The 22,016-nt window shown below is 46.7% G+C and overlaps 2 protein-coding genes across 2 annotated transcripts in view; both read right to left on the bottom strand.

The window, feature by feature from the left end:
- The window catches only part of LOC119378092 (endoplasmic reticulum junction formation protein lunapark-B), a 19,828-nt gene extending 8,944 nt beyond the window's left edge, over positions 1 to 10,884 (bottom strand). The window contains exons 1-2 of the mRNA XM_049411701.1: positions 10,869 to 10,884; positions 7,273 to 7,479 (exon numbers count right to left, since the gene is read on the bottom strand). Of these exons, the coding sequence (XP_049267658.1) occupies positions 7,273 to 7,479; positions 10,869 to 10,884 (223 nt within the window). The remainder of the gene's footprint in view (positions 1 to 7,272; positions 7,480 to 10,868) is intronic.
- LOC119378090 (CREB-regulated transcription coactivator 1) lies at positions 10,884 to 22,016 on the bottom strand (the record flags this gene model as incomplete). Its single annotated transcript, XM_049411700.1, is given in 6 exon segments — positions 10,884 to 10,934; positions 12,522 to 12,637; positions 15,297 to 15,377; positions 19,952 to 20,046; positions 21,009 to 21,085; positions 21,828 to 22,016. Coding segments are annotated over 6 exon segments (609 nt in total), but the record flags the coding sequence as incomplete, so codon positions are not given.

Genomic DNA, 22,016 nt, shown 5'->3' with positions numbered 1-22,016 from the left:
AAGCAACGCCTCGAATTCCGTACATAAGTTTCCCCATTTTCGTGCATTTTTTTTCGCCTTTTATTATTTATTTTAAATGTATACACAAGCTTACAAGGTCACAAAGAAATAGGAAGATAGCAGGCTGACAACGGCCACCTAGAGGGGCAATGGGCCTGTCTGCGTCTCCTGCTCTCACGCGTGATTTCTTGCCAGCCAGAGCGGCGAGCAGGGGTAGCTGGTGCGGAATCAGACACAAAATTGCCGCGTCCTCTTCGCTGAGAACGAAAACAGTTCGGTATGGCTCAGCACACGTAGAGCACTGAAAAATCAAAAGCTCACCTCCACTCGTTCGGCGTAGTCCTCGGTTTTCGATTGCACTCTGCATTTCCCAATAATGTCGGAAGATTCCATCGCGCACATCAATTCTTCTTTCAGACCATACACTGACCACTCGCGTGCAACTTCGTACCAAGCGACCAAGAACTCCTTTTGAAACACACGTTATTGCAATTTCAAAACCGCAGAACAACAGACGATCGTCGCGTCTTGTCCTCACGTTCACGCGCGGGCTGGCGGCCGTGGCTGGCGATGCGCTTTCCTAGCAGACGACAACCACACGAACTGATGGGCGCTCGCTTGAGGTCTCACTGTCTGTGAAGTGTGTGCGCTCGCTCGCCTGTGTGTGTGCGTGCGTTGTGAGCGTGTTTGTGTGTGTGTGGGGGTGGGGGGGGTGGGGGGTGGTCTACTGTTCCCCGCGCGTGGTGTCCAAGAGACGGAAAAGAACTTGTTTCCGGCGCAAACAGCTGTCTTTTGTCGGCTTTTTTTTTTGTTGGTAGGGCTCGCAGTTCGGTTTTCAGCGAAAAGAATGACTGAGAGGGGCCTGTCTTCCTCGAATGGCTTGAGGCGAATAGGGGACGAAGTTTTTTTGAATGCTTACGTTAACAAGAGTAGCTTGCATGCTGGTTTTTCGGCAGCTTTAAACGGCTGTAGTTTGAGAGGTTTTTCAGACAGGAAGAAAAACATAAATAAAGATAAGTTAGCACAGTGTATTTACACACACAGACAGAAAAAGAAAGAACTACGGCGGCTGTTCTTGGAGAACAGCGGCCGCCGCAACCGTAGCCGCCGCCTTGAAACATGCAGTCGGGCCCGTAGGCGACAATCCTAACAGTGCGCCGCTAGCCTGATAGAGGGCGAGAGCAGTAGCGCCACCATACCAGCTCACGAGGTCTATAAAGAGACGGTGCCGACACAACAGAAGGGAAAATGGCGTTGGAGGCGCATTGGAGCGAAGAAAGAAGACGCCGACGTTCGGTGACGCTGCGATCGCCCCCACTAGTTGATGACGATGGCGATGTCACTCGGGTTTCGGTTTCGCTCCAGTGGTGCCAGCGATGCTTTACTACACTTTTGTGTAGCGGCAGCCGTCAGCATTTGTCCGAATTAAGCGGTGCGGAGCCCAATTCTGACGAATTAACGAAGGTTTGGTCCCATAGATTAACATGCACTTTGGCCGGGACCAATAGAGCCGTCCGAATTATCCGAATTTCCGAATTAACGGGTGTCGAATTAACGAGCTTTTACTGTATTTGAAAAGGTTTTCTTCAATGGCAGGGAACTTTCCTTGCTTTGGTCCTTGGAACGCTCTCCTTCCAGGTCTTGTATTTACGAGCAAACTCTTCTGCTTTCTCCAGTACCGAACATGACTCTCATTCACGCTGAAGTGCTTGGCAGCAGCACAGTTCCCGTTTTCTTCGGCAAACTCTATAACACTGAGCTTGAATTTCGTTGTATAGTTATTGTAGCCCATCGCAAGCGAACAGTAACGCGACTGGCTGATGGCGAATCCCAAACTTCCGAATTCAACTGTGCTGCAGTGCAGACGCAGAGGACGAACGGGAAAGTTGACGCGACTGGCCCTCGCACGCCTCCGATGCAGAAATAGTCCGTGCCGTGTCGCATGCATGCATTCTCACAGCGGGAGAACGCTTGAGCAGTTCCGACACCCGTGAACAGGTTTGGGTACTCGGGTACGGTCCCTAAAATATAATATTCTAGGAACCGTAATTCGGGGGCTTCCAGAGAATAGAACGAAGTAATCGGATGAAGGGACTTCGCACTCGCAGCCCGTCTTGTGTATGACTGCCTACCTGCTGGGCGAGGGGCGCGGGGGCGCGGCCGTCTGTCCACGGCGCGTGCCCGCGCGCTGGCAAGCTGGCTCAGGCGGGATGGGGAGCGCAAAATATGCAAGTAAATATTTTTTTTTTAATAAAGCTGGCTAAATATTAGGGGTGCGCAAATTATGCGGGTAAATACGGTACTGCATCAGTGTTGTATTATTCACTGCAAACTTCAAGGCTCTGTTAGCAAGCTGCAACAGCACAGTGCACTGGACTGGTATAGGGCGCAAATTATGCGGGTAAATACGGTACTGCATCAGTGTTGTATTATTCACTGCAAACTTCAAGGCTCTGTTAGCAAGCTGCAACAGCACAGTGCACTGGACTGGTATTTCTTTCCTCTTTACATGTGATGTAACGCTGCTGTAAAGAGGAATTCACCGGTGCTGCATCAATTCACGGTCGCTGGATCTCTTGTTGAATTCCAGTGGCGAATTCAAAGCAGCCGAATGGCTCCCCTCATCTCTGGTGTAGAGCCAACGCCCCCTAATCTGCGACTGTAGCACAACCCCCCCTAGCAGAGCAAAAGCGGGAGGCCAGAAGTTGCAAATGCTGGATGCAGGCTGAACATACCGTTTGGAATGCAGCCAGTTGAAACTTTTTTTCGCCTGTCCGATTCATCGCAAGTATCAAAACTTAATTTTTCTGACCCTGAGCTGTTGCTATCAAGCCATGAGCCATGCTGTGTACCGTGCTGAGGTGTCCAATAGTTCACCGCTTCCACGGAAACTCATGACTACCACGGTGCCACCAAGCAGGTAAAGATGTAGTGGGTGACTAGGGGAAATATGCCACGCAGTGTTCTAGTCCTCTCCGCCGATTTTCATGGAGCACTTTTCCTGCTCCACGGAGTGACTGCTGCTCTGAATTCACTTAGACTATCTCATTAGAACACATGCCTCTCACCCTCACTCTGTCTTTGGAACAAACACACACCAGAACGAGTAGAAAAGTTGGCTCCGGTTCCACTAGTGCGATTCAACACCAAGTTCATTGACACTGATCTTTTAAAGTTATTAAATTTAGCTTTTTTAGCTGCCCTACTAGTATTGCAGCATTTATGTGGCACCTTATGTGCAAAAAGAATCTATCGGCGACTATCAACTTAGCATAAATGGTTGATTTTCAATATAGGCGATGTGCAGAGCGTCACAATGGTGCCTGTTGCCATTGCTCGGAAGCGTAGGCAGGCTCGGGCGAGCAGTGTTCGCATGAGCGTCTAGGTGAGTGGTGTTGGTGCTGTAATAGTTGTCTTTTCCATCGAAAATGAACACTTCCGTCGGCCATCAGCGATCTCCAGAAAAAACTGCTGTGTATTTTTGGCTGCTCGAACACATACAAAAACCTGCCAGGAACACTTCTACAAGTTTCCGGTGCTGCTTCACGAGCAAGAGCGACGGCAGCAGTGTATTGCCACTGTTCAACACAGAAGGTAAGCAACTGCACTTTGTTTAAAGCAGTGTTAGAATGATTACCATGTTTTTTTTTTCTTTGTTTATGTCACTACACCTTCAGTGAACGCTACCATGATTACAGTTCATTGCTTCGTCTAAATTCTGGAAGCTACAATGCACACGAGGCTGTTACTAATGAGACGCGATGCCTCTCTTAGAAAAAAAAGAAAAGAATGTTGCGAAGCGCAAAGCCAGACAATGCGGCGTAAACCTATGAAAGAAAGGACTGCGTGTTAAACAGCAAGTAACGGTGCCTTCAGAAAAGTGCTGATTGATTCACTTATATGCTGCACGAAATTGGCTACGTGCTCTACCTATCAATGGCACTGGCATGCGATCTTCGGTGCAGAATGTTCGCTGTGTGCTTGCCTCAGCTATCTGCATATATTGGCTGTACAACCTGGCACCTGTGAACACTGAATGCCTCTTAACATGACTTGATGGTATTGGGAAATGCACGAACTTTAAGCCCTGATGTCTGTCATCAATGCGCACACACTTTACACAAGCTGTGTAATGCGTAGGGTCGATTCTGAATGCTCCCAAGTTTTTTTGCCTTATTCTTGCTAGTGGTGCTGGCTACTGCTTGTTTTTTTTTTGTCTCTTTTGCATGAAACGGGCGAATATATGTTCATGTTGCTTCATTGTAGTATTGTATTTCCCTTGAAAATGATTGCAATGAAGCACGTGGTTTAGAAGCAATATTTATGACCACTCTTCGCACTTCTTTTGAAACTGTGAATATTGCAAATACGTACTTTTAAGTAATTGCTTACTTCTTCCCCTTTTCTGTAACCTTATGCACCTTTTAGAGAGGATGGGAGCCCCTGAGAGCCTAAGAAGAGCACCAGGATCTGCAGCCGGCATTTTCTGAGTGGCGAAAGATCAAATGATCTAATAAACTCAGCTGACGTAATTATTGCCGGAATCCTACACGTGCTATTTTTAAGTTTGTAGTGCTGGTTTGGAAGTTTTACCAATGCTGACATTTCATATGGCTGCACCTGTACAAACCATTCACCGGCGCGACAGCGCTCCCTCAAAATCTACTATGAAAACACGTCATGTAAACGAAGCTAATATGTCCATAAAAAATTATTGTTCACGCTTCGACAAATGAAGCCATTAGCAGTCAGGGCATTATAAAGAAAGCGGTATATTTATGATGAGTGCTGCTTCGTAGGAAAGCTTGTTGATGCTCGTCTGCGGCAAACACTTGGCACGTGTGGTGACAATGTTGTCCCATACAGCTGTGAAATCTGACACAGGTCCACAATTATAAAGTGTGGTTCCTTTGCACACACTGTCACTGCAGAAGTAATTACAGTCAAAGTCCAATTTTTCGAACTCCCTAGGGACCGCAAAATCATTCATGCTTTTTTATTGCGCTCAAGTGGTCAAATTGCCACGGCCACGTCTGAAATAGCTTTAATGCTTCCCAGTACACTTATCAGGCATTTTGGTGAGCGCCCAGGCTCTCGAAAATACATTCGGTACCTGCCGCCATAGAGTTTCCTACAATACTTACTAGAGGGAACTCTGGCGCTAGTGTCTATGGGGGCTGCAACGCATGACGCTTCAGCCAGCATGGGAATGATGGGTAGTACACAAATTTGTCTAAACTTCGTACTTTCGGCTCCGTTTGGCTCCGCGTCGGCTGCATCCGCTTTGTCGCAAAACGAAGTTCAGCAAAAGTCAGCAGTTTCACTTCGCCACTTTAACTTCTTTAGGCTCAGCGATTCAAACCTGGTCACGAAGTTCACAACGATCCATTCTTTTATCCGAAAGAAAACCAAAACATAGCAATAAACAAAGCCACAAGTACGTTTGAAGCCGCAAGCACGAAGACTAGGCAAATTTGTGTACTACCCATCATTCCCATGGTAGCTGAACGATCGCAGCGCCAGAGTCCCCTCTAGTTAATTTTAGGAAACTCTATGCCTGCCGCGAACCCCGTTTAACTACGTGCCAACCGCCACTTGCAAGTTTGCGTCTCGTAATGAGCACCACTGATACCAGCAAAGCACAGAATAGATTATGGCTCTCTCGCATGGAGTGTTTGGAAACGATGACGCAGAACACAAAGATTGTGGTGGAAGAGCGGACGACTCGGCCGGCTTTCCCCGATGCGTGTGCACACATAAACGATGCACACACACGTCGCCAAATCTCAGCTGATACACAGCATTTGCTGCCATGTGAAGCCGATCGTTTCAAGTTGTGTGCAGCACATTGCCAACTAAGCTGACGCCACATTTGTCATGAAAGGGTTCGTGATGCCCACTCCCTTCCTGACCGCACACAGGCGCGAAAATGGCGAGCTGGTTTCGTTCATGAAGGCAACCGTCTGTGCGGCGCACTTAGCGGTCTCGCACAAAGAGGCAGCATGAATGGTGACGTGGCGTTTGGGCTCTCACCTATTAAATGTGTGCAGTATGCATGCAACTGCACTAGGCCACATGCACTACCGAGTAGTTAACTGAAGATGCTTATTGTAAGGGTTGTCAGCGATTAAGCAGTACTGGCGCGTTTGCCACCTGCCGCCATCACCCCTCCGCGCATTTCCGCTGCTTATCCATAACACATTGCCGCACGACGCCGGTGCCCTTTGAATTTTTTGTCTGCTTCATTCCATAACACTTCGGCATTGCGGTAAAGCTGACTTTCGGACTCTGCTACTGTCGCAAACAGATAGACTCACGAAAGCACTGGTTCGAACCTACGAGACGATAGACACGGCAGAGGTGGGCTTCAATGCTTTTCGGACCTGCAATTTGGGCAGAAAGTCCAAAAAATCAGACGCCGAAGAGCTTCGGCGTCCGAAATTTCGGACGTTCTCGTACACTGACGTCTATGGGGCTGGTGGCGGTGCCGCGAAAGCGTCTGAATTTTCGAGCATGTCCGGAAAATCGGGCGTCTGAAAAATCGACAGTTGAATGTATTTGCGATGCGCACAATCGGACAATTGCACGCACCCACTTCGCCCATGCTTGCTGAAAGCCAGCTACTCCGGCACGAAGCCCACCTGTGGTTTCAACGGCCGCCGCTACGCGGCTTTCGGTGGCACCCTTTTAGGCGCTGCACACCACGTATACAGTAGACTCTCGTTAAACAGAACCTGAAAAGGCGTTCAACCAGTCTCAAGTCAAGCCAAGTCATAATTGATGTCCATGGCGATGCTGCGTTTGAGCTCCACTTTTGTTCCGAATTGTTCTTTTTTTGTTTTCGAGCATCGCCAGCGGCCCGAAAGTCGCCGAATTATCCGATTTGCGGTCGAATCTGTCCGAAATAACGAGCGCCCAGTCTCATAGAGTGACGCGTATATTTACAGGGACCAGATGACGTGTCTGAATTAACAGATTTTCCGAATTAACGAGAGTCGAATTAATGAGCTTTTACTGTACCAGAAGTTCCATTTGCTGAGAGACAAACAGAGGTAAATGAAAGCAATCATGTTAAGAGGCAGTTGTGCTACTTAAACAGCGACTGCGATGAAGAGATTTCTGTTTACCGAGAGTCTACTGTAAAAAGGTTATTCAATATAACGTAGTGCACTGCCTATTTTACCGGCTTTGTTACACTGAGGTTCAACTGTAACGCACTCATAAGCCTGGCCATCACATCTACCTTAGTTGTTGGGGTTCAGAAGCACTTACTCTCGCTGCTGGGGTTGTTCACCGTGCTGGATGACTCCTCAGCAGGGACAGGTGCAGCCGAAGTTGGAGATGGAAGAGCGAGCAGCCCCGGCTGTGGCAACTCGAGCACCCTGGGCAATTCTGGGCGTTGCTTCTTCGCCTGGTTCCAGTGGAAGCAGTAGCAACACCGGAATGCTGCAATTAAGCAAGAAGCAAAAGACGCAGACGCTGAGCCGGTGATGCAAAAAAGCTATGAAAGGGGAAAACAATCATCTGTAAACAAAACAACCACCCGTCTGTAGCACAAAGCTACAAGGAAATCCATATGGATGTCTCAGAACGTGACAAACGTCAACAGAGGTCTCATAGGGTATTTAGTGTTTCGCTTTGGTATGTGGGTTTAGAGTCCCTTTATTATTGCGATAACAATTATATGGACACTCTCGGCGAATTTTTCCCATTGCCATCATGTCCCACATGTATACTATGCATATATACATAAAAGTCACAAATAAAAATAATTCAGAAGAAAGAACTTCCGAAGCATGCGACTAGGAATTCAAACCTACGACCCCTCGCTCCGCAGCGTGCTGCCTTAGACAATTACGCCATGCGTGATTCATTCTCCAAGGTACTAACGGCAGAATACAAATGCATGTGGTGTTGGGTGAAACGCACACGACGCCACACGCGGCGAAATTAAAATTATGCGAGACACGGGCCATGCTATATCATTGCCTGAGCTGCGTTTGCGTTGTATCGCTGGCAACCCATGCTAGTTTTCCATATTGGGGTTGTACCACCGCGCCACTCGTGGCCAGTCGGCCAGGGAAAAAGAAGAGCACCCCGTGGCTCGTGGTGGCGCGAGCTAATGGGATTGGCTCTTGTAGGCTTGGCTCTTGTAGACACGACGAGATGGAACGAAGCGTACTTACATTGCTGCGAACAAGTTTTCACAGCCACCCTAATGAATGTAGTGTCTGTGACCAACGCTTGCTCCCAAGAAGACATCAGCGATGTCACGTGTTCGACGTGTGATAGCCCACTACACTGTACCCAAGGCACCCTTATCGCACATGCATACAGAACAATAGCTCTAAACCAAAATGTGTAGCAAGGATGATAGTGTGTTAGATACGTGAAGACATTATATCGTATTCAGATGGGTGCAGGGACAAATAAGCAATGAAGAAGTAAGAAGGACACAGAGGTGTGTTTGCGCTGTAATTTTAGCCTCAGGAATACATACCAACTAAACCCAAATGAAGCTTTATTTTAGTGACCAGAATCGATGGCAGCAGCGAACTTGGCTTTACGTGCCACTGCCAAGCGTCGTCTTTATTTTCTTCTCTTGAGGTCGCGCACCCTTTTGTTTTGCTTGCCACCCAGAGGGCGCTACAGGGTCTTGAGACATAAGGTCCCTAAATTAGGGACTTTATTGGGACAACACGAGCACAAGAGTTTGAGAGTGGTTTGTGTTCTGCGCATGCACCCCGGTGGCTCGCAAATTTCTTGGGTCCCCAATTCTAGAACTCTCTAGTGTTTCGCCGGAGTTGGGATGTGCACCTTTGACTTGTACTTTGACATACAGGGCGTGGTCGACCATGCTCGCGCGCTTATCTCTTGAGGGGGAATTTTGTTTGTCTTGTGCTTTCACCAAAAAGTTTGCGCTGAAGCTACAGACCACACTAAGTTAATGAGAATTAACAGACAATAATGCCAAGTAAAGTATAGGAGATGTTATATGTAATAATAGGAATCTAAATGTGAAGAAAGTAAAGTGGACGAAAAGATAACTTGCCACCGGCAGGGACCGAACCTGCGACTTTCGAATAACGCGTCCGATGCTCTACCACTGATCTACGGCGGCAGTGATCCCCCTGTCCACTTTTATGGGTATACAGTCGCCGACTGATAAATCGGACACCGATAATTCGGACATGCTCAGTAATTCGGACAGTCGCGCGGCACCGCCGATGATCCCATAGAAGTAATGTGTAAAGACGACCGATATTTCGGACAGCTGCGAGATCTACATTCGATAATCCGGACCCTGTCCGAGACTGTTGCGCACGCCGAATCGCCAGCCATTATCTCCTCAGAGATCAAACAAAAGCTAATCGGTGATCTATGAGGCTTTATTTCGATCGCTACTTTACACCTCAGAGATTTGTGATTGGAAATGCCGATCTTGGAGGCACTGGTCCACTGTGGGAGATCGTATGGACGTCGCGAACATCCTACATTCCGGTTCCTGTACGCCTACGCTGCGCTGCTATCGCCGCCATTTTGTCAAATGCGTCTGCGGTAAAGCGTTTTGCGCGCGCGTTCATTTTTATCTTGAGACTTGCTTTATTTTACGCACTGCTGTATCAAAAGATCCGAGTTAAATGGCGCCAACGGTGCCCTCACAGCCAGCGCCGAAGGCTGCGCCGACGACAACAAAACGCGGCAGATACAGTCAATGAAGATTTTTCGGACGCCTGATTTTCCGGACATGCTCAAAAATTCGGACGCTTTCGCGGCACAGTCACCAGCCCCATAGACGTCAATGGTCAAGAACGTCGGAAATTTCGGACGCTAGAACTTTTCGGTGTCCGACTTTTCGGACTTTCTGCCCAAATTGCAGGTCCGAAAGGCAATAATTGAAGCCCCTACTTCTGCCGCGTCTATGATCTCGTAAGTTCGAACCAGCGCTTTCGCGAGTCGACCTGTTTACGACAGTAGCAGAGTCCGAAAGTCAGCTTTGTCGCGATGCCGAAGTGTTATGGGGAGAAGCGGACCGGAAATTCAAAGGGGCCGCTATCACGCCGCCGTGCGCCGATGTCTTTGCGGATAAGCAGTGGAAATGCATGGAGGCGTGATGATGGCAGGTGGCAAACGCGCTAGTACGGCTCAATCGCTGACAAGCCTTACGATAAGCATCTTCAGTCAACTGCTCAATAGTGCATGTGGCCTGAGGCAGTTGCATGCGTAGTGCACGCATTTAATAGGCGAGAACCCAAATGCGCCGCGCCGCCATTCACGCTGCCTCTTTCTGCGACCGCTAAGTGCGCCGCACAGACGCGTTGCCTTCACGAACGAAACCAGCTCGTCATCGTACAGCGATCACATCACACTGGCGGAGATACAGGCGGACTTGGTTGCACGTAAGCGGAAGTGCGGGCAGCAACGCATTGACAACTTTTTTCGGCCACCGGGACCCTGAAGTGTCAATAAAAGTATTTTTTTCTGACGCATTTGTTTTTTCGGACATTCGATAATTCAGATTTATTTACGTTCCCCGTGGAGTCCGAATTATGGGTCGTCGACTGTATCAAGCTTTACTGAGCAGGTTTCTTTAGTTTGATGGCTTCCTATGCAACTTCAATTGATTCTTCTGAGAGCAGCATATTGTTTCCCCAGCAATATTGCCGCGTCAGATCTTAATATTTCCTGTATCACGTGCTCTTTATCTGTGATACCATAAAAGATGTATTAACAGTGCTCTATACTGTGCTCTGTACTTCTACAGTAGACACCAGACAAAACAACCACATTAGATGAACATGCATTGCCATTCCTACCCTCAAGGCTACCATTTAGAGAAATATATATGTTTTCTATAGCAAACTGACTTGATTCCAGGGACATCACAGGATTTTGGTCGGTGCTGCTGATGCTGCTGCTGGTGTTGAAATTCCCTGCATAAAGCCAGTACACAAGGCACAAGTCAGTGAACACTTAAAAATGTGCTAGTGCTAGCAGTTTAAAGAACTTTAACTGTGGGGCCTTCATGTTCTTAACATTGTTAGCGTAAGTTGGGCTGGCCTGTCGGTGCACTTAAAGTAATGCAGAGAGTGAGGCCTCAGCCACAGTGGTGTTCCTTGATACAGTAAAACCTCGGTGATACGAATCTCGCGGGGTCACCAAAAATATTCGTGTCATCCGAAATTGGTATCACCAGAAAACATAGAAAATTAATATGCAACAAAAGAAGGTTGGTATATGTTTTGATTTATTGTTTCTCAGGGCCGCAGCGACGTCATGAACAGCTCTGAATGATTGTCAGTAAAGCTTTTAGATGTCAGCGATCATACTTGTACCCATAAAGACACCGTGCGTGCGTACGTGTATAATTAGTGAACCAGATGTGTTGTGACCCATGATCGCTAGTAACCCCCTTCCTAATCTTAGTACGCTCTTCCGCATGACACCAGAGTACTGAGGCAAAAGTGTTTTAGGAAGCGCTTTGCACGCAATAGATGAAGGCCGGAAAATTTGACAACCACTGCCTTCGTTGCTGTTATTGTCTTATCGCGGTGGTATTTGGGGTGTTTTTCGGGAGATTTACGGCCGTGCCCGCACATTGGGAGGTTTGCTCAAAATTCGGGAGTCTCCCGTGTAAATCGGAGTTGGCAGGTGTACGCGTACGTAGCGAGGTCTAGCACCTTCGCCAAGACCAAGAGCGTCCGCTTCGTTTCTTGCGGTCCTTGTCCCCCTTTCATAGAACGCCTGACTGCAAGGACGTGGCTTGCATCGACGTGGTAGGCACGTGTTAACACAGTACAACGACGCTGCTGCCTCGAGCACAGCGGCACGCGTCGACGCGTCAGAAAGAAAAAAGAGAGAGAGAAAGAAATAAGTGCCATACCAACACCATCTGTAATCTAAACAGGAAAGCGCATTAAGGACTCCAAGACTTGCGCGCACAATCTCAGATGCAACGACGCACCACTGGTGGTTACGCAGCCAGTATTCCCGCGCCCGCACGTGGATTCCACATATTCCGCGACAGCGCGGGCAGCACCTGTTTCTACCTTTACACTAGTGTACGTTCGTATCAAACGTCGCGGGGTGAAAATCGGTTCGCAACAACCGTACTTCATTACATTGCAGGGTAATGGGGCTTGGCCTGGACCACAGGAAAATTCCTTTCACCCCGAAATTCGTATGAGCCGTGATCGTATCACCGAGGTTTTACTGTAACACCAAGATTCGCAGCATGCAAGTCAAAATTCAGGCACGAGTTCAAAAGAATGTGAGTAACTTTTCCAGTACCACATGTCTATCCTTTAGAATTCTGCTAGTAGCATAACACATTGGGCACTTAAAGAAGAATGTTCCACCATCCCCATTCATAACTCAGCACAGCAATGCCCAAGGACAACCTGCACACACACACACATAGCTGCCGACACGTACACAACATACACAAATTTTGTTGTTGGCGTGCACAGCACATGCTGCGTGTGTTCATAAAGGAAAAAAAAAAAGCTTAAAGCACTCACACATCCCATACTGGAAAGGCTGTTCCCATAGCAGTCACCTCCCCCTCCTCCCTTTGGGTCCCAGTAGCCCTTCATATTCATTCCATCCATGGCCATGCTGTTCAAGTCCTGCATACCTGTTGTGCAAAACACAAATGAATGGAAACAATCATTGAAACCACTCAGTTAGGGAGAAGCCACTGAAAGGCCACACAGCAACTGCGACAGGCCCAATTTGTGTTGCATGATGAGAAACATGCAAGGAGGACGCTCTGTCACAAGCACAAGAAATGCTTTTCCAACCCGAACGAATGCACTTTACAGAGAAAAAGTGTACAGAGGAATTCAAAGGCTTAATTCAAGCAGTATGCACATGCCATATCCATAACACTAAAGACCTCAAGTGTCTCAAACTACCTTCCTTCAAGCCTACCCCCTGTTACATAATGAATCGAGTGCTTTATGGTTATAGTCAATGCCTTGAAGCCTATAAGCAAACAATCAGAAACAAAAATATTTTGTGCTGATAGTTCGGCTGGATGCTTTGTCTCCATGAAGGACATGGCAAATGTTGCCCTTATTCAAAAGGATATATATATACCTATATTCATGAAGGATATAATGGCCACCCCTACTCAACTGCCTTTGGCATGATCCGTGTGAACTGCATCTGTTGCTATTCTCCACCTGTTTTTTACATGATCCCCCAGCATATTCCGACTTCCCCTATCCACCTAATTCCTTCCATCCAAATCTTCCCCATCTGCACTTCAGGAGGAGGAATGGTACTTCTTGGTGAACATTTCAAGACTTGCTTTCCACTTGTTGCTCATGCTCATGCATAAGTGCAGACATTAGACCCGTGCACATTGTACGTGACCGCTCCCCATCCTTGAGTTTTGTTTTATTCCTTTCTTTTTAGTGTTCTGTCGTACATGTGCTCGTTGACCGCTGGAAGGGGCCTCTTCCTTGTTTATGGGCTGCTGAGATCAGTGAGCCTCCCTTTGCTTTGGGGCGCCGGGGCAGAATAAAGGAGGCAGCCCCACTTTACTGCACTCTGCCGTTTCGAATGCAAGAGGATGAGCCTGGCTTTGAATTGCTCGAGACAACATCAGTGCCGCTGGAAAAGGAGGTGAAACACGACACTTTGCGCCTTTGTGCACGGCACGGCGTTCGGCACGAAGTTTCTTCGAATGCGTGAATTTGGTCGTCGCCGGTTGCCCAGACACTCCGACTTAGTGGAACCATTTGTGTGCGTGTGTGTGTATGCATGTTTGTGTCAATGTGCAGGTTTGTGTGCTCAGACCTGTGGCCGGGAAAAAGAGAGCGAAAAGCGCGGAAAGGACGAGACAGACAGAGAAGCGCGAGCGACGAAAAGAGTCTGCGAAGTGCAAGCAATTAGAGCGGTTGGGCGTTGTTAGCGGTGCGATTTGAGCGAATATCGTATGAGACTTTGTGTTATGAGTTCTGTGTTGTAAATAAGTTTTTGATAATTAAATGTAAACTTCTCTTTTCCCTTTTAACCGTGCGTTGCGTTTTCTACTGTATTTTATTTTACGGCCCAGCCATCCTTGACGCTAACAATATGCATTCAACTTCAGCACATGTCCATCCTCTGTTCCGAAAAGTTATGAAGGCCATCACACACAGCTCTCTGATGTATGTGCGTCGAGGTACATGAGGTAGCAGCTTCCCTCTGTCATTATACAGAGGAGGAGGCTGGGGGGCACTACTGCCCCAACATTCCAAGCGAGTGCCCCCTTCAATACCACTGCTAATTTCAAGTTTCCATGCTGTTCTGGGAAGCCTTCTCACACCTTCCTGCCTGCACCCTTATCACGCACCGCATTCAGGAAACACTGGCCTGCCTTAAATTTTTCTATATTTTTCAAAATTTGATTGTTTTTATTATCCCATATATTAAGATCACACCCCCAAACTTGACGCACCACACCCATGATGTATTTCAGGTTGCCACGAGCAAAAGCATGGCCTTCGAGATCTGTAATTGCAATTCAAAGATGGCGTCTATGACGTATATTCGATTACGGCACATGTAGCCAGCAAAAGTAAGGCCTTTGAGATCGATGTCTGTTGCCCAGAGCTGCTACGTTGGTGTGGGCTCATCATTAGAAGTGCTTCCATGCCATGTTTCCCGTGGTCTGATCGCACTGCCTTTCTGTTTCTTGTGTTTGTCAGTCATTGTCGCAATGCGCCACGCCACGGACGAAAACCGGAAACCTTGTGCACTCAGTCTTTTTCTTGTGGGAAAACGTTTGCCACCGCCATATACAATTTTGGTGCATTCTGAGGTGGTGCCCTCACTCCACTTTGCCGGTAGTTTCAGCTTGCTTGGGGGAAAGGGGGAAGGGGGGGTTGCTCAGAATTTTACAATATGTCCTTGAATAAGATTTAAGCTACCCAACATGCAGAATGATGCCTCAACTACCATTTCTAGAATGCCAGCCATTATAGAAAGCCTCACTGCAAAACGGCCAATTAAGGTGTTATCACAGTCGTACAGGCATTTCGCCTGCATGGTAAAATGACATAAAGCTTGGAAAAGGAATGACTTGCCTGCGGCATCAATGAAGCAAGCAAATATGCATTAACATTCATGCTTTCTTACAACACATAACCGAGAACCAAATGCTGTTTCAACTGTACCTGAAGCTAAACAACACAATCCAAGAGAAATGACTGTTGGCCCAGTTTCAGACTGCACTGCGCCCTACACTACAACTCACTTCGCATAAACAAAAAAAAAAATGAGTGCATCCTCATGAGCTCGCATACCCATGATCTCCTGCCCAAAGCCATCAACTCGTGTGGAACAGTCACGGTACATCTGGTCCAATTCCCGAGCTGTGACAGGGTCTGCAAGGAAGGCGGAGAAATTTGTGTGCTGCAGGGATTGTTTTGCCCCAACAGGCATCTCAAACTAGACAGCTAGCACCACAATTGGGCGGCTTCTACAAAACAGGCCTACGCGATGCAAACAAGGGTTGTTCAATGACAACTGCTTGAGCTTCTCACAGCTCTAGAAGTACTGCTAAATAAACGGGAACACAGCTTGGACTACTCAAACAAAAAGCTTCAACAGATGCCATTACACAGTTCAAAAGTGCACAGCGGCTTTTTCTTGGCATCTGCTACCTGCTTTAGTCATCTGCTATAGCACTTAAAACTTCTAATTAAATAAGGAGTACTACTTTCAAAGTATACCCTCGCCTAGAAGACACACAGGTCAAAAGTTGCTGCAAAACCACTCCTATAGCTGTTACAGAAACAAAAATTGGGGGACGCTTAAGCTTCACCTTTAAGAGCTGAACGCGATAGCGATATTCTGTTCCTACTGCGCAGTTCGAACACTACGAGGGTTTAACAGAATGCGCCCACTAAGGCGTGTGCCTTATGTAATGGGTAGCATGCTTTAAACCAGGAGCAATTATGCGCGAGAAACTTCTTCGAAGTTGCGATGCACCCACTACGTGGTCTTAAGGGAATACGCGCACTAATGTGTGCGCCTTTTGTAATGGGTGGCTGTCTTTAAACCACGAAGTCGTTATGATATTGGCATGGTGTGACGCCCTATGGCAATGTACACTTGTACCACGCAATACTACTGCGATATTACATCTCGTACTGCGACACCTGTATACAGGACGCGTATTTTTGGGAAGCACGAAAGTTACTTTCAGTGCAGCTCCAAGCAGAGGCGTGGCTGTGTGGTAGAACACCTGCTTGCAACGCAGACGGCCTGGGTTCGATTCTCATTGGGACCCAACATTTTTATTATTTATTTTATTTGCAGCTTTTTCGATTTTTCGGTCACGGACATGATGATGATTTTTCGCTCACAACCAACGGCCCCGACGCCGACAGCGCAATTTCTGCAATACGAGCTCTTTAACGCTATCGCGTTAAAACGTAATTTCAAGGTTCACAAAGAATAGAGCAAGGGTGTTAAGGCTAAAAGTGGCATTCACACATGTATTCTTACTAGGAATGGCACTGATATAAGCAAAGTTACTTGCTTGTTGCAAAGTACACCCACTGCATCTTCCGAAACACTGAAGTAACTAGCGTGTGTGATACAATTAACGTTCGAACTGCAGTCTCCGTGATCTGGCTCCCCTGTTAGTAACTGACCTAAATATATACATATCCTTGTATACAATCTAACGACTGATTTCCAATCGTGAATTCTCTCTCTTCTGTCATGTTACTGTGCATTATCTCTGTCCTCATCATATTGAAGGGGTCATGAACCACTTTTCCAAGTAATGATCTAATGACCTCAGTATCGGAGTGTACTGCCTCCCGAATCGATTGCCGCAAAAATTTCTCGAATCCGTCAAGAATCAGCGGAGTTACGGGGGTTTGGCGCACGCTCCCAGCGCTTTCTCTCTTTTCTCGTGCCGACGAGCGCACTGGAAGCTAGACAGGGAGGGATGGCATGGGGGAAAGAAGTTACGTCAGCGCGCATCATGAAACGCGATCGCTCTCACCGCTGTGATCGCTTGCGCGAGTGCGGGTACCGTGTACTGAGGAGTGCGGCGCCGGCAAGTGGCGGCACCCCGCAGCAAGAAGCGCATCTGATCCGAACGCCGCTCTCGATTTACGTCGGCTATCGGCCAATAAGCATGCTATGTCTCTTGCGACGTAAAGGGACAGATCCGCAACGTAAACGGACAGACGCCCCGCCCACCGACGAGAGTGAGAACTGGCCTCTGTTTGAAAAGAGGGTGCCTGGGGAAACGGCAACTTCGCGCTCCGCTTGTGGCCATTACGCGGCGCGCACGACTGTAATATTTTGCAGAGCAGTTCATAGCCGTGTCAGCTTTCCGCAGGATGTGTTTTTTCAACAAGCCCAAGGGGTGCTTCATGACCCCTTTAACTTTTAACCCTAATTTAATACTTTCTCAGTTGAAGTCCTCAATCATTTCATATGATCGCCTGTAATATGCTTTAATATGTAATATGCATGTAATGTGCTCTAACACAAATAAAATGTAGCAATATGACACCAAACTATATCTAAAATACCATTAAATAAAAGGGGTTGATATTAGATTGATTAATGCCATCTCTTTTCTTTTAAAGAAAAATCCCATTGTCCATCCTCTGTGCGGAGGAGGAAAAGACCGCCTACTCAACTGGTAGTGTTTAGTGACTTCATTGAAAGTAAGTAAAGCGTCCCTAAACACCTCAGAGTTGTCTAGACCTCAGGCCATCACGTTTAGAATGCTACAGACTAGGTCTTATCCTAGTCTATCTTTCCTCAGCATCGTCTCTTCAGAGGCTTTCGAGTCTAGCTGCCCTGACTGCGGGGAGATCAGTAACGTTGAACATATGCTCTGGCGGTGCCCCCTCGTTACGGGGCCTAAGTCGGCTCACAGAACAGGATTGGGATTCTGCCTTACGAAGTTCAGAGTTTTTACCACAACTACGGGCTGTCCAGAGAGCCCATGATGCGGCGGTGAGGCTAGGCCTCCCCGTCCCCACGTGGGAGCGGCCTGCGTCGTTGCTCTAAGAGTAGCGTTTCTCAGGACCCAATAAAGTTCTATGTCTGTCTGTCTGTTGTCCATCCTCTGTAAGCAAGAATCCGTTCGTAAAGTGGCAAAAGATTTACTAGCAGGTGGGCTCATTGTATGGCAAAATGTGGCAATGGCACGTCATAGGACTGAGGTCATCAATATACCTTAAGCAATTACGAGAGGAAATGTGAATGTACTGCTGTACTACGTGTACTGTAACAAGCACCTGCAGCTTTTTCTATTTAGACAGCCAAATGAAAACAACACTGTTAATTTACAACTATAATGAAGCAGTCACTTGAACGTAGCTGGCACGTGTAGGCACTCCATATGACAGTGCCACTAAATTAGTGATATCAAATTATGGCACAAGTTGACAGTGCCAAGAAATCACTGCACAATCAGAATGAAATAAAACTATCAACTAAACCCACAATAAATTTATCGAAACCCTTGTCCCGACTGCAGAAACGTGACTTCGACAGCTTCATATGCTAAAAAATATCTACATATACTTTACACCTGTCACACAAGCATTTTTCCATGTGCATCAAGCCAAATGCAACTGAACCCTTGAAGCCTACACAGGTCCAGCATCATTGCAAAGTAGCTTACTAATCATCAAGCCTGCTAGACCTTGCTCTTTTTCAACCTAATCATGCTTCCTCAAATGCAAAAAAAAAATCTTGAGTATGATTTAAGGCTGGAATGCATGCGCACTCTCAAGTTCAACGAGCCAACATGCGCAAAAAACAAGAAGGTACAAAAAATACCCTAAAGAAAGAATAACCAAGTGATATTGATTCAAATTAACTCGGAACAAAATGCACAAATTTATAAATTCTAGCTTGCAACAGTAACGCAAACCAGCCTACACTAATGCTCAATCCACACTGCTACATACAACTAATAAACGAATAGCTATGTACTGAATGCAATTGCCTTTCATGCTACTTTTACTCAATCTGAGGCACATTCATCAACTATTGGTTTCTGTACTCGAGCATTCATCTGTAAACAGGAGCACAAATGGTCCATAAATGAGCTGGACCATTTAGTTCTTCGTTTGAATGAGAAAATTGTAACGCAAATCAAACATTGACTTGGATCAGAATTGCCTGTGCAACAACAATACAAGCTTTAAAGTGAACATACAAAGCCTGAATGTCACGGTGCCGGCAATGATGCTAGCGCTCCAAGAAAACATACAGCCCCATATTAATACACTCAAATTTGCCAAGAAATTGCGCTACGTCCTTTCCTCATTTTTACAAGGAGGCTTTTAATCACAGAGGAGGTCTGAATTAAGAAATATCTCAGGCCTGCATATTTTATGTGCACCTTTTTGTTCTTCCGCACTGCAGAGTGAGAGTAATTATAATAATAAACTATGACTAAAAGGCAGGTGAGCATTAATGCTCAGGTACACAGCTGTGTACCATAATCTCATTTTAATGTTCACTAAGTTTAGTGGGCAATCAAAGCTGATGAGACGAAATGCCTCCTGGGAGTACTGATGAAAACAAACATAAAGGTCTAACACATACACAACACAAAACAAAGGACAAAACAACACGAGACAAAGGGACAAAAGGTGCAAAATGCCCAGAAATAAAGTCCTCCCATGCCAAGCCAGCAGAGATTTTACGTGCAGGGCAGGTGTCTAGCACCATGCTTTCATCACCAATGGCTGTCCTCTCTGCTCATGCAAGTGGTGATGCGGTAGATGGGTAGGGGGCAGATGGCAACACCAAACCCTTCTTGACACGGAGTCCCAGCATCTTGAGTCACCAGCCAGACACAGTGAAGAGGAAAGAGAGAGAGAGAGAAAAGCCAGGCGAGAGAGAGAGAGAGAGAAGACACAAGCGAGACAGGGCAGAGCAAAGAGAAAGGGAAGCCCCCGGTGCGTACCGGTACCTCTGCGCTGCCCACAAGCAGGCCCAACTCCGGGAAAGTTTTCCTGAGGAGTCTGTGCGCTCTGGTGCAGTGCTGAGTCCGAGTTCGTCCTGCAAACCATCAGAGAAGGCAAGGTGCTGAACGTATCCTGCAACACAACCTCCCCTTGGCACCCACCCTCTTTCTGTTCATGCACACAAACAGCTTTCCCACATTTTTTTATTGCCAGTATTCGAGGAGGAAAAAAAAACAGCTTTTTCTAAAAACAGCGCGCAAGGCAAGCAACACGCATGAACGACAACTCAACCCTCAGATTGGTGAATGAAGGAGTTCGGCAAGTAGAAGGATTCTGCAAGCTCAAACAGCCGAAAAGAAGATTTCAAGTTACGAAACAGGGAAGAAAGCTGTTTACTTTAACAACGTAAAAAATATATATATTTGGCTCAGTTGGCGCTACGAACGTGACTTTCTGTACATTAAGTGTATCAAATATATCAAAATGAAGAGCACAAGGTTGATCCACATACTACTGCAATACTGAGTTCACCATAATAGGCACTGAAAAAAAAAAACTTCAGTCCAGGCTTATGAACACTGCACTACATGCAGGCAAGGGTGACAGATAACACCCATCAAGCAGAACAGTCAGTGAACTGCACACAGAACAGGATCTGCCACTGACAAGTCCATCGACAGCGAGACAGGGCATGAAAAACAACGAACTCCAGGCATGTGTTGTACGTACATTTGTATCTGTCTAACAACTGTGCTCATACAGAAAAGAACAAAACACTCACGGGCCAAATACATATAAACTAAAGCCACTGCACACGTGACCTTTAAGGCCTTATTAAAGACTTGCTGTCATTCCATTTCCCCTTTAATCAAGCCAATGAAAATTGCAGCCACATTTTTTTTTTCTGCATGTACGCGAGTGTCACTCAAAAGGTTATCAATTTGCAGTTCTCCACCCACTGGGAAGCCAATAGCAGTGGACATCGCACTTTTAAAGATCCTATATTAATACTAGCAACATCAGCTTTATGAATCAACTTGTTCAGAAAAAGCTCACCTTCTCCAACTGGTGTCGGGTGGCGGGGAAAGGTAGAGAGACGAGCTGTACGGCGACACGTCGGCCTGAGCTCCAAGCTGTCAAGGATATAAGAGCCCTTAACTTCCATGACAACAAGATGGTTCAATAACAATTTTAACAATTTTAACAAGAACTTAGATAACTCTGAATAGGACTGATTCAAACAAATTACAAATAATGTTTTACCTGAGTTAACAGGTTTTCAAAACAATTACAAGCAACTCTATTTGATATGTACTGTTCATTAATTAAAGCCATCTGCTTTCCCCAGGCAACACTGGCTAAAAAGGCATTCTCAAGAACTTAAATATCAGAATCTGAACTGCATAATCAATTTCAGGGTTACTGAATGCTCAACTCAAATAAGAATGCTAAACTGCTATCTTGTGAAAGAATACACTATGATTGATGAACAATAAAACCCTTTTGCAATGTTTCAATTTACACATAAATATGTTGACTTAGAGTCATGCATGCATACTGCACCTGCGTACTTCCAATAAAACTACAGTTATAATATGCTGCTAACACACAATGTTACGATTAATAAAGAAAAAAAGTGCACGGTATGAGCCCCCCTCTACTGCTCACCGATAAAATAATAGTTTAGCTTGAATCATACTTTGATATCACCTGAACTTTTCGATTATATTTTTTTATCCGCTCTGAGGAAGTATGAATCAGAGTGGGTCGACTCTTGGCGCCTGACAGTGCATATACCCAGAAGGATACACGCTTGTCGAAGGCCATCTGTCGACCTTTGTGAGGGGCCGTGGCATGACGGCCTCGTTCACGCACGTGTGGTCGGTCAGGAAGCACTGCAGATGCCTCGCGGCCTTGCCGCATGTCCTCGAGGTGACTGAGCGCCCCCTGCAGGTCAATGCTATGGGCCGGCCCTCCACTCATCTGGTTCACATTCGGCAACGAGCCACCCCGATAGGCACCCAGGGAAGGCGAGATGCTAAGCTGGTGCTTCGAATACGCCCC

Source organism: Rhipicephalus sanguineus, unplaced genomic scaffold (genome assembly GCF_013339695.2).
Source record: "Rhipicephalus sanguineus isolate Rsan-2018 unplaced genomic scaffold, BIME_Rsan_1.4 Seq6835, whole genome shotgun sequence".
Classification (NCBI taxonomy): Eukaryota; Metazoa; Arthropoda; class Arachnida; order Ixodida; family Ixodidae; genus Rhipicephalus; species Rhipicephalus sanguineus.
Note: the sequence above shows the minus strand (reverse complement) of the source record. Positions and strands in the feature narration are given on the sequence as shown.